The sequence below is a fragment of the Phaenicophaeus curvirostris genome, chromosome 3 (genome assembly GCF_032191515.1).
Source record: "Phaenicophaeus curvirostris isolate KB17595 chromosome 3, BPBGC_Pcur_1.0, whole genome shotgun sequence".
NCBI lineage: Eukaryota > Metazoa > Chordata > Aves > Cuculiformes > Cuculidae > Phaenicophaeus > Phaenicophaeus curvirostris.
In genome coordinates, this window is record NC_091394.1 from 58,025,700 (window position 1) to 58,039,344 (window position 13,645).

The window sequence follows — 13,645 nt, forward strand, 5'->3', positions numbered from 1 at the left end:
CTTGTCACTGTTACCTAGCTGCCTCATTCATGTAATATCATCAGTGGACAATTAATACTAAAAAGATTATCGTTTCTTGTACATGTGCATTATTTAATCCTCACCCTAAGTATAAATTTGCAACACAGTAGTAACACTGTAGGTACAGAAGTAATATTTCCTATCAGGCATATGAAAAGATTAACACTCTACCACAGTTGATGCTGGTATATTTATATAGAAGGCTTCTCGCGTATCATTTCAGTCTACAGGAGGTAGATGTTTGTCTATGAATTGTTTTACATCCATCATCTCCTGTTTAAAGATAAAAATATGCATTAGTTCAAGTTCCTGACTAATATATATACAGCTACACTAAATCATGTTTCAACATTTCAGTTATAATGAGCACCTGCGCTACAAATATTAAGTAAATAATTACTTGATGACATCATACCACTTTGCACACAACAAGTTAAGGCTGATAACTCTTCAAGGTGATATGCACTCTGAAGAGGCTAAAATACAAGAAAAAGTCCAAACACTTATTTTACTATGAAGTGGAGCTGGCAAGCTACATATTAATCATCAAGTCATCTCAACAGCACGAGGCTGAGCATGGGCAGGATTTGAATGTAGCCAAGGCCATAGCTTCATGTATACTCTAAGCTTTATCAAGTTAGCAGGAGAAAATCCAGCAGCTCCTCCTCCCAACTATTCAGTGTCACATTCATAATGTATAATTCCTCAAGGAAAAACAATACAACAAACTAGACTGGGAAACCAATCCGTACTAAAAATAATTTAATTTACTTTTTTATTAGGTTAATGTTGTTGGAAAAAGCAAGTGAATTATATATTTGTGTGACAAGTTACTGCTATTACTGTCTAAACACAATATAACTGTGTAAATGTCCCATAGAGGTTGTCCAAAGGTACTGTTCCCACAAGAGGTAGCAATCCAAATTAACGAAGTTACTGCTGCTGACAAAGGGCATTCCTTGCTCCTGCTATTTACTTTGTGTTAGTTCTGATGCTTCAACTCACTACAGCTGCAAAAGCTGAACCCAGCAGCTTTTGCCACTTCAATAAGTTCAAACGGCTCAAATAAGCTTCCGATCGACTCCAGAGCTGGTGCAGGAAGGAAGGGAGGGTCACAAGCAGAGGGACCTAGTCCACCCCTTTCCAGAAGCAGCAAGCCATTATATCAGCTCAGCTGCCTGCTAAGCCAGAACTATAAATATAGGTATACAGGTTCTGAGGCTGCTTCTTCTATAGCATCAACGCTCCCTCCCTATTCCTTCAATGTCTCTATTCAAAGAACTAACAGAATTCTTCCCTCCAAAATACTGCTGTGAGAATCTGCCTTCCAATTCTGTGGGTTTTTTTTTTTTAGTAAGCAAATAATAAAAATTAGGGGAAAAAAGAAAATAATATTTTATAGACCAACCAGCCTGGTCCCAAAAATACAGTCTTAGGAAGTTCCCACTAGTCATATAAACCTTTGTCTTGGATGCTTGTTTCAGCCAAGCATTCAGTTACTCACTAAAACAAATCAGTAGCATCAAGCACTTACTATCAAAAAAACTGAAAAAAAACCCCGAAACAAAAAACCAACCCACCAGCCGCCTCCACCTCCAATATTTACTTGTTTTGATGAAAAAAAAAATCATATCCAGCTAAAATATAGTATATTAAGAAAACTACCTCAATGCATGAGCTATGCATCATGCCAGAGTAAGTCCTGAAGGTCACATTGGCTGGATTTATCATACTCTTTAGCTTCTCAACAGTGAGAGAACCAAACATTAAAGGAACCAAGGGGTCACAGTCCCCATGACACTGAAGAACAGCAATCTCCTTGTTGACACCACTGATGGGGCCCTGTTAGGTATGGAATTAGAGGGGAGAAGAGAAGAAAGAGACAGTAAGTGAAGGTAAGGCTAACATCTTTGAAATAAAATAATCTCACAGCTCTATGTCCCGTCGTATGACAAATAAGTTGAATTCTGAAGGAAAACAACATCTCGCATAGTCTGCAAGTTCCTTATGAAGTAAGCTCTATTGCTGACAACACATTAAGTTCAAAAACCTGCAAATAAAATCTTGGCACTAGTTTCAGAACAGAACAACACAATTTCTGGCCAAGTAAAAAACCAGATACTTTCTTTAAATACCTTCTTTCTAATAAGCTAGGGCCTTGCAGATTTAACAAATAGCAAGTAGAAAATCAGTCTCCAAGGAAAATCTGCCATACGCTTTAAGTTTCCTATGAATGTCACTGCAAGCAGAGATAGCTATTGAGTATTTCCTCATTTTCCCTACTTGCCAAACTCTAAAATTCCAGAGCCCTATTTTAAAAATTTCCAAGTTATCAAACAACTGACAAGATTCGGTAATAATGATGGCCACTAATTCCTGCATAGTAATAGATACAGTCTTCAGATATACTCATTCCCCAAATGCAGTTTAGCTTAGGAAGAAAACATAAATACCTGAGGAAAAGAAGCCCGCAGAGGAAGCCAACAGCTAAGGGCTACAACACCTGCTAATTTTTGGTGTGTTGTAAGAGCTGTATACAATGATAAAGCACCTCCCTAAGACAGAGAGATATAAATATTAGACTGGGGATAGTTATGTTCCTTTCTATGTTTGTTTCAAGATCTCATTTCCCCTTTAAAGGTCTTTTTCTATTCCAATTTATTCTTCATTAGAACCAACACTAAAAGTAGTATTTGCCTTCCCCCCCTTCCTCCCCCCACAGTCCATGTGATCAATTCAGAAATAAACCTGCAAATTTACCATAATTAACAGCTGGGGAAAAACAAACAAAACATGAAATAAAGCACTATCACTCATGACAGTATTACCACTACTTTAGTATTTTAATTTACTTCCATGCAGTATGGGAGTTGGTGTATAGACCAATTACTCCATTAATCTACCTACCACAGATGTCTTAGAAGCATGAAGGGAAGAACTTCCCAAATCCAAGCAATCAAATATCTACCAAATTGAAGTTAAATTTAAAATACTATCAAGATTTTCAAGCAATGTTATGTAAGATATTTGCACAAAGACCCTAATTAGATTATTAGTTTTAGAACCTTTTTCCACATGCATATTCTTTTTCCTGTGAACAGTAATTATTTGCACAAAACTAAAAACTCCATTTTGGAAATTTCAGAAGCACCTAACATCAGTTCTTTTCAGTTCAAGGGCCTAGATGTCCCACATTAGGAAAGCTAGATTACTTCACTAGAAAAAGACACAGTTCTTTCCAACCACACCTTACCTGAGAAAAGCCTCCCAGAATAATTCGATTAGAAGGAATTCCATTTTTTACTTCTTGATCTATTAGTGCTTTAACTGCAACATAAATAAATGCCAGTAGTTAAAAAACACTCCTTTCTGTAGGAAGCTTAGAAGATGAAAGAGACTTTCTCCCTGATGTCAACAGAAACCTAGCAAAAGAAAAATCTAGCCTGCTGTACATTAAAAAGTATTGAAACATCTAGACCATGATCAGAAATTCCAGTGCCACTGTACCATTTCCAAAGAGAAAAACATGCAAGTTAGTCTCACAAAAGCCCCACTGCCAGGAAGATGGTGTCCTCTTCTAACTATCCAGCATGAGGCACTGGAACAGATGACCCAGAGAAATAGTGGCTGCCTGATTCCTGTAGGTGTTCAAGACCAGGTTGGATACGGCTTTGAGCAACCTGACCTAGTGGGAGGTGTACCTGCCCATGGCAGGGGTGGTGGAAGTAAATGATCTTTAAAGCCCCTTCAAACTCAAACCGTTCTATGATTCTGTGATCACAAGTTGGTGCTCATACAGCTCTAATCTGCTGTGCTACCCAGAAGTTCTTAAAAAAACCAAAATATACTGGTTCCCATTTACATTTGTTATTTGAGAGTACAAAGGTTTTATACTGGTGAATTACTCTACTTACTCATAAAGGCTTTTTTAAAAAAGAAAAAAAATACAAACAAAAAACAACAACCCCCCACAAAACCAACAAAGCTTTTAGCTAAACTTGGATCAGCAGTAATACAATACATACATACTACTTTCCATAAGAATTTTGTCTTCGGCAAATCTGTTTCAGACTGATAATTATTTTTTACAAACCTATGGAAATGCTTTCAAGACATAAAAAGTATTCCTAAGCATACCATTCTCTGCTGCCTGCTTGATCCCAACTTCATCTTCCTGTGAATCTGGAGAAAGTCCAATGATATCAAACCTTACAAAAATATCAACAAGAGCATTACTCATTAGAGCATCCATTCCACTTCCTTATAACACAAATAAGAAAACTGGGATATTTTCCAGATAAAAATGTTAGCTGACATATTATTTTGTAATAATCACCCATAGATTACAAAAAATAGTGGACAATCTGTGGCTAGAAGGCTAGATCAAGTCAATAAAGCTTTTCCGAGTTTTGATATCTTCTCTAATTTACTGAGGATTAAGCAGCTTAGTTTTCATATTTGCCCCAGAAATATCAGCAGGTATTTCAATATTTTACACGCAACTGAAATTAAAATACTGTTTGAAGAAATACAGTTAACACACACACGTTACTCGAGAAAAAAACCAAACAAACAGAGGAGGACTGGTTTAACACAAAATCCACATTTTTCTTGTTCTGTATTCAGAATGGATGTTGAACAGTTTCTAGGTGTCCAACTGACTCACCAAATATTACTCACTAGCAGAAATAATATTTCCACTCCAGTCTACTATGACTATGAATTCATACACAACCCAGATTATAGACTGTACTTGTAAAGTGAAGTGGGTTTTGTATTTTAAAACATAGAGATTAGTTCTGAGGAATTACCCTTACCACAGATACCTAAGGGGCATTAGAGCATATGCCCTTCATAAGAACAAACTAAAGCTAAAAGCTTTTTATACTTGCATGTGATTTAAATCAGCCATTCAGGTTGTTTATGGTTTTTTTAATTAAGAGTAATGAGTTCAAAACCCTAGATATTTTTGGATTAGAATTGTTTGCAATTGAACAAACACTTACCATGATGGCATAGACATGTTCATGTTCAAAGAAACTGGCATGACTGGCCTAGAAATTAGAATGAACACTGCTGACATAAGACATGTACTGAAATTGAATAATGCAGATGCACTTATATAATCAAATTACATATCCCTAATTCTTACTTTTAAACCGTAATTAACATTAACTACTTTGTAGCATCTCTTCAAGAATTCTCTCTTGTAACCTGCCAATCCAAAGACACTTTATATTCAGGGTTGAATTACCACTCTCTAGGGAGAGCAAGCAAAACATTAATGGAGTGTGTGTGTTTGTGCATATCTACGTATGTAAAATACGCGCATATGACATTTCATTTAGTTTTTTCTAAGTAATAGTTACTTATTACAGTTCCACAGACATGCTCGGTGGATGAAGCCAGCTTACACAGCAGCATCAACAAACCTAAGGAAGCAGCCAAATGCAGCACAGTGGCAGATATAAGTACAGCCACACATGCTTCTCTCAACAGCATAATCCGCTTAAGCAGTGCCTGCCTTCACTGCAGGTCTCATTCCCACCTTTATGCTGCTGTATGGCATCTTTTGAGACATACCGAGGCTACTTCACTAAACCATGTCATGGATCAAATCTGGCTATAGTTCTAATCTACTGAAATTGAGGAACAGAAGTTCTGTGGGGAAAGATTGAAAGAAGACAAAGGGCAAGGAAAAAGAACAGCAGATATTGCTAAGCTGTTTTTGAATAGCTCAGCAGAGCATGGCAATGTGGTAAAGTAAGTAAATAAATCACAGCCCCATAATTAGTAATACACCAAAACATTGCTTACTTATCTCCCTGTCATCCCTGCTCCACATCTGCCAAGATCTGTTTTTTGCTGGAGCAAAAGAATCTGAGTTTCGTGTTAAAATACATGGATTATTATACCTAATTAGTTTTTCTATCAGTAAGAAAATACTAGATAGATCTTAATGCTTTATTTACTGACTCCTGACCCTGCTCAGAAGTATTTAACTTCTCAAATTGCACGAAGACAGCTCAAGTTGCATTATTTGCTGAAAATACAAATACCCTGTGAATCTTTGAAACTTGCTATAGGTAACAGGGAAATTTCATTTACTATACAGGCTCCTGAGTTTAAAAAGTACATGTACCTAAAACAAAGTATATTTAATGGTCAGCAAAATAGACTGGCTTTTAAAAAACGACTGTTCAGAGAAGGTAAGCAATGCATAACTCAACCCAGTGAAAACAAAGTCAGAACAATCTAACTTTGCACATAAAACTTTCCAAATATGTTTTCAGTCTGAATAAGTAGCAAAGTAAAGTATGAAAAAAAATGCATTTTGCCATGAAGTAAATCACACAGCAGTTCCTAAATATGACAAAATATTTAATAGCATCAACAGTACTTTAGAGTGGGTTTTTTATATAAAAACAACACACAGAGACATCTAAATCTCATTTGATGTCATCATCTGTGCAAGCATCTAATAAGTAACTCTACAGAAAAAGGCAGAGCAAGAAACGTTAAACACTTACGCATGTGGGCAAATGTATTTTACGTGGGGGCTTTTGATACCTGCAAGGGCTTCTGACCATCCATGCCTGTTAATAAAAAAAATATTAGATGGCATTCATGTTTTGGCATAGTGCTTATTTCTATGTCAGTGCAACAGCGCAAAGCAAGTATGAAACTCACCCAATTAGATCAATACAAACACATTTCTAGAAAATTTTTACATCAACTACAGTATGCTGCGAACATAGTATTAAACTTAAAAGGTTTGTTCCACTGCTGAATATTTTTGCCTAAATACAGCCTATACACTTTATTTAATTTGACTGTCATAGTTCTGGCACAGCTGCAGAAATACCACTATGGCTCTAGGCAAAGAGTGCTCTGTATCTGGCTGAGTTTATTAACTTGGGTGCTACAACAGATAAACACAGGTATCCTGCTTCCAAGCAGCTTTAGCCCAGAGGCTGCTTTGCTGCTCCTGTAGAGTTATGGCAGCTCCTTTCACAGCCAGTTCTGCTTTTCCTGAAACAAATTTCTTGATGTGCAAGAGTAGCCAACTGACATCTAAGCTAACTCCACATTGAGCCAACCTAATCAATCAGACCTATTAACTTTGGCTTAGCTCAAATGCTCTCAGATTCAGGCAGCCCTGAACACTCCAGATGGCAGGTAGTTTTTTAATCTCAAGCACGTGCTGTATGAATGCACAGAACAACATGATATCTGCACAGCAGATGAGTTATCAAGCTTCCTACAAACCAGATAACTGGAAAGCATAATTTAAATAAACGGTTCTGAAAGATTTGCTTCAGGGCTCATCTAGACATGAACTGAACTGACCCACATCTGAACCTGTGCAGGACCACTGCTTGTGCCTGCACTTGGCTTTCGAGAACACTCAGCAGTACTTGTATTCCCTGATTTTTCTCATTATTCAGTATTCCTAACTCACTCACTAAACTAGATACTGGAAAGCTGGTTCTAAGCAGAAAACACGTGTAACAAACGCATCAGTGACACAGCTGAAACCATCAGACCAACAGCAGACAAGCCACACCATTAACATGTTGAGGGTGATATTACCTGCACAATATTTGCAGTATCACAGAAAGCCAAACAAGAATCTAAAGGACAAATATGACTGAGAAAAACTAGTTAGGTAAGAATTTAGGGATTTTTTTTAGCCACCTATACAGATTAATTTGACAAATTTGGAAAGCAACATCAAATACACATTTATGCAAATTCTTTAGAACAATCCTCAATGTTGTACCTTTTGTTCAGATTTTTACAAGTATGTAGCAATCATTAAGTGCCATTTATACAGGAGCCAAGAGAGAAAAAGAACATAACCTCTGTTAGACACTTCCCAGAGTAAGAAAAATACAGTTGGTAAACTGAAGTGAGCAATTTAAAAATTCGTGTAGAGTAGAACAGGTCAGTTTAAACTGTGGAAAACTATAAAACTGTTAATCAGTTCTCTTCAGACAATTCTCTTCAGACAATTCTCTTTTGTGTCACTGCTAAGGCTCTTTTGGAAATAAACGGCAGTATGTCAATGTCAGATTTTGTTCCTCTGATCTGTAGTGGTCTGGAATAATAAAGCTAAATTGCTGTATTTCTGCAGAGATGTTAGGACTTGTTAATGCATACATTCCAGTACGCTCACTGCATCTGCAGGCTTGAGACTGCCCACTAGCTTTGTCACTAAAACGGAAAAAACACTTCTGCATAAGGAATACAATTTATGTTAGAAGTTCAAATCTCCGCGTTTTCCCCCCCCCCCCTTGTCGAAACCAACATCAACCTGATTTGCAAGGACTCAGATTCCAAAGACTCAAAAGATTCTCCAAGCACTTGCTGAGCATTTGGTGCCAAGATGCAGGAAGCACTGCTGCCTCCGCTGCATCCTACCAGCAGAAAAGAAGAGGGATAATGCAAACAAGGTGCTGTGTCAGCACAACAAATAAGAACAAAAGTCTCCACTTGTGAACACTGCCAAGTGCACAGACTTGACTCTTTTTAACTTATTAAAGTGTCCAGTTATGCAAGTTTCAATTTTGACAGCTGACTTTTCTGTTAGTTCTTCAGAAAAAGTCTTAAAACATTGCAAGTTTCAACCTAGAGGCAGCGTTCAAGTTCCAGGTAAAAAAGCAGAACTCTTAAAATACTACTGTGTAATTTTGCCCATGAGCGAGCACAATAAACAAAGTATTCATGCTACTTACTTTTCAGTCTCTAAGTGCCAACTCCTTTAAAGTTTTCTAACAAAAAAAAAGGTTTCAACACACTCCTAACTTCTTGATTCAATGGCTTTAATGAAAGCGTGCTTATATCTCAGCGCATACAAGCTTCAAATGGGAACATTATACCACATGGAGAATGCCTTCCAGAAATTCCCTCTCTTTCCATTTCTACTTATGGGCTAATCGCACCTACTATCAAAACAACGAGTCTGGAAAACAAGGAACTCATCTATGTTTAGGTAAACACAGAACTAACTGGGAACCTACTCTCAGAAAAGCAAAAGATCAGAAACCCAGACTTCTTTTTCCACCAAGTCTGATTCAAGAACCAAAGAAGGATCCCGTTCAGCTCAAATTAGGTTAAGTGATCAAAAAGAGAGAAGAAAAAGCTTTTTAGGACTCATGCTGGGAAATTTTAAATAAATAGTTGTCACCATCGTTCCAGCATACATTAAGTTCTCTGTGGTGTTGGCGGCTGTGTTCAATTAAGAGCAAAATAACCTTAAGTAACTTTTAATTTCTCATATCTTTAAAACATGCTGCCTAGTACTTGGAAACAGAATAACTATTAATTATGTAATAGATCAGAATACACACCCAGTATCTCCCAATCCGTGGAGAAAAATGACCTGAAGAGAAAAAAAAAAAAACAGAAGAGACAAACCCAGATTGGTGTCAGATCATCACTGAAATTAGGAAAAAAAACTTCTTAACACAAATTGGGGTCCTAAGAAGCAGGCGTTCTCTTTCATTGGGTACCAGATATACGGGGGGGGGGGGGGGGGGGGAATCAATCCTCCTACTGCATACGCCAGTGACTGCAAGTAGCTGTTTTTTTTTACACACTGAATGTATACATATGTATTCAATTTCTTGTAAGGATCATGCATATTAGTCACATTTCCCAATACTAATCGGGATGCGTGTCCTCGGCCCCGCGTGTGCTCCCCGCAGCCCTTCATCGAGCCCGAGGTCTGCCAGGCAGCCCCCTACTCTATTTCCCTGGCACTTGCCCTCCTTGGAAGTTTCCATTTAAGGCTCGAAATAAGGGTTATCGCGACCTCCGGTCTTTCTTTGGCTCCTGAAATACTGGCCAGACGCCGGTCTTCCGCAGCCTTCGCTGTTTTATTCCTTAAATATCACGAAAGGAGAACTTTACTGTTGGACGATTCCCCTGGTTAGAGCAGGGACACCGCGCGGCCGGCACCGGTTCGCTCAGGAATTAAAAAAGAAAACATCGCCAAGCGACCCACGCGGGCTCAGGCGCCGCTTCCTCGGGAGGAAAACTCCGCTCCTCTCGCTTCCCTCCCCGCAACCGGTGCCCTTTTGCCCTCGCTCGGCCGCCGAGGGAGCGGGGACCCCCGGCAGGGAAGCCACCGAGTGGTAGACCTGGCAGCCCGGGGCCGCCGCGTAGCACAAAGCGTGCGGGGCGGGGGTGGGGGGGAAAAGGAGGGGAAAACGGGGGTCCTGCGGCTCGTGTCCCCCCGCACTCACGGCGGCCGTCGCCTTCCTAGCGGCCGGGACGATGGCGGGAAGCGGAGCCGACATGTTGTTGCCGCACATACACCGGGTCGCCGAGGAGGCCGGCGGGACGGCGGCAGGAGGAGCGGGGAGGCGGGCGCTGCGGCAGCCGGGAGCGGGTGGGACACCCCCCGCCATCCGCGCGGCCCCATTGGCTGCGGCGGGCGGGGGGCGGCGGTCAGCGATCAACCGCGAGCAGCGACCCCGGGCTCGTGTGCGCGCACACGGACACGCCGGGGGCAAGGTCCTGCGCCTGGGTCTGCAGTGTCAGTACCCGAGGGGGCATGAGGTGATTGAGAGCGGCCCTGCGGAGAAGGACTTGAAGGATGAAGGATGAAGAATGTTGAGGCTCTGGAACGAGTCCAGAGAAGAGCAACAAAGCTGGTTGAGGGGGCTGGAGAACAGGCCTTATGAGGAACAGCTGAGAGAGCTGGGGTTGTTTAGCCTGGAGAAGAGGAGGCTGAGGGGAGACCTCATTGCTCTCTACAACTACCTGAAAGGAGGTTGTAGAGAGGAGGGTGCTGGCCTCTTCTCCCAAGTGACAGGGGACAGGACAAGAGGGAATGGCCTCAAGCTCCACCAGGGGAGATTTAGGCTGGACATTAGGGAAAAAATTTTCACAGAAAGGGTCATTGGACACTGGAACAGGCTGCCCAGGGAGGTGGTTGATTCACCTTCCCTGGAGGTGTTTAAGGCACGGGTGGATGAGGTGCTAAGGGGCATGGTTTAGTGTTTGATAGGAATGGTTGGACTCGATGAGCCAATGGGTCTCTTCCAACCTGGTTATTCTATGATTCTATGACTTAGGGTGCTGGTGGATGAGAAGCTCGGCATGAGCCAGCAGTGTGCGCTCACAGCCCAGAAGGCCAATCGTGTCCTGGGCTGCATCAAAAGAAGCGTGGACAGCAGGGAGAGGGAGGGGATTCTGCCCCACTGCTCTGCTTTCGTGAGACCTCATCTGGAGTATTGTGTCCGATTCTGGAATCCTTACTGTAAGGATAAGGAACTGTTGGAACGGGTCCGGAAGGGCCATGAACATAATCAGAGGGCTGGAGCATCTCCCGTACGAGAGGCTGAGAGAGCTGGGATTGTTCAGCCTGAAGAACAGAAGGCTCCGAGACCTTATAGTGACCTTCCAGTACCTGAAAGGGGACTACAGGAAAGCTGGAGAGAGACTTTTTACAAAGGCTTGTAGTGATAAGGGCAAGGGGGAGTGGCTATAAATTGGAGAGGGAAACACTTAGACTAGACATTAGGAGGAAATTCTTCACCATGAGGGCGGTGAGGCACTGGCACAGGTTTCCCAGGGAAGTTGTGGCTGCCCCATCCCTGGAGGTGTTCAACGCCAGCTTGGATGGGGCCTTGGTCTGGTGGGAGGTGTCCCTGCCCATGGCAGGGTGGTTGAAACTAGATGATCTTTAAGGTCCTTTCAAGCCAAACCATTCTATGATTCTGTCAATTGTGGCCTGGGCACTGCAGACCTCCAGGGCCTGCAGGGGACACCCCTCAGGGGTTGTATGACTGGAGCAGAGTGTCTTGAGAAGTGACAAATCTACGTACGCTGCTGAAAACTGGCTCTGGGCTTCCAGTGTTTTCAAAGAGTTTCAACTATCTTTCGGCTTTAAAACTTGCTTTCCAGTAGCCAGATAGATCTCAAGATCTCATTCAATCCGGCCCTGAATGTGCCAAATTATATTGTGGTTTTGTAGTATAACTTGTATGTGTCTGTGGTTTGAGTGTTTCCTGTAGAAGTCATTTTTTATGCTGTATTATACAGCTTAGGGGGAAAAAGAAATAACAGTATGCTTAAATAGGTAAATATAAAATGCTAAGTCTCATGGGAAACAGGAAAACCAGCACAAGTGCCGCAAACAGCATTGTTAAACAGAACTAATTTGTCCTCATCAGATCAGATGCCTTCATCCTCAAATTAAATCTCTTGGCTTGCAGCCGACGAGTCAATGATTCTCATTCATCTTGAAATGTATTAGGCTATTCAGGCACTCTGTGTTGAAATTACTGGATCATTTGAGTCCATTCCAAATACTTAGACCAACTCTGAATAAATATGGCAGACACATTTCTATCAAAATGGAATGTTTTGTTCTTTGTTGTCTATTCCATACATCTTTCTCTGATATTTCCTCCCAGAAAGTCAATTTGCTCATTGTATTTGCCGGGTGGTATTTGACTAACACAGATGCTTTTCTTTGGCATCTCAAACAGCAGCTGAATGCACTCTAGATTTCTTTCACATCCTCCCCACTGGCATGTTCCATACCAGGCAGGGACATTTTTTCACAAAACTTCTGCTCATTAAGACTAATAATTTTATCAGCCTGGCTTCATAAAATATATTCCAAAACCCATTGCACCAACTGTGTAACATTAAACATGCAGCCTCTTTTTCTATGATTGTTAAGCTGCTTTGATACACAGTATTTATGCCAAGGGATCCATGTTATTGCTAAAATCAAATTATTTTCACAGCCTTTTCTGCTTTGATTTATCTCTGCTTTAATGTGTGCTTTTGCCTCACACACTGAACTCAAATCAAATCTATTAAGAAAATATAGCTTATGCATAAAAGATTCCTAAAAGATTAGAAGCTTCACATTATGTCCAGTGCTTATCAAGCATGCTGAACACGACTTCTGCTGTAGAGCACCCTTTTGGGAAATGAACAAAGTTTTGTCTTCCTTCTCTGCTGTGCTATTTACCACATAAATGCAACTTCCATGAGGTGGCCGGGTGATGTAGCTTCAGCCTGGAAGATTGGTACTCTGCTTGTAATTAGACCAAACTTTTAATCTTTTAGTCAGTATATCTGGAGTGATCTTACCTGAACCTGGTGATTCTGTGAATTCCTGATTGCCACTAGCATGGCTCAGGGTCACTGGAGAAATGCGAGCTCTGCCTGTATTTCACATATGCAAGTCACAGAGTAACAGGACAGCCTGTCCAGACATGGGGCGGTCTGCTGGTTACAGACAAACGTAATAGGAACCAACCTTCTGAAATCCCGAAAACATTGCTGAAAACTTCTGAATTATGAATCTTTCAAAGACTTGTAAGTTGGCTATCTCTTTACAATAATATATCTATCATACGAGTGATCTTTCTTCTACCTAATTTCATGGTTCTATTCAAAGTAGTGAGAGCTTTACAAGACAAAGCATGCTGTAAACCCTGTATTTTCCCCTTATTCTAGTGGCTGGACTTGGATAAGAAGGTTTTCCATACCAGGATTTCATGCGTGTTGTTACATTGTGATTTTTACCATTTTTTTTAAATTATTATTTTTAAGGGGGTTGTCAAGTCCTGCTCCAGACCCACTCTGTGAGAGA

The 13,645-nt window shown here is 40.8% G+C and overlaps 1 protein-coding gene across 1 annotated transcript; it reads right to left on the reverse strand.

Moving 5' to 3' along the window:
- On the reverse strand, positions 1-10,396 carry LYPLA1 (lysophospholipase 1). The gene is made up of 9 exons (XM_069854110.1): positions 10,272-10,396; positions 9,375-9,406; positions 6,552-6,617; positions 5,028-5,075; positions 4,159-4,229; positions 3,275-3,348; positions 2,475-2,576; positions 1,687-1,863; positions 1-294 (listed from the first exon to the last, which is right to left on the reverse strand). The coding sequence occupies exons 1-9, from the start codon at positions 10,338-10,340 to the stop codon at positions 241-243; spliced, it is 693 nt and encodes a 230-aa protein (XP_069710211.1). The 5' UTR covers positions 10,341-10,396; the 3' UTR covers positions 1-240.
- Between the last annotated feature and the right edge of the window lie 3,249 nt (positions 10,397-13,645).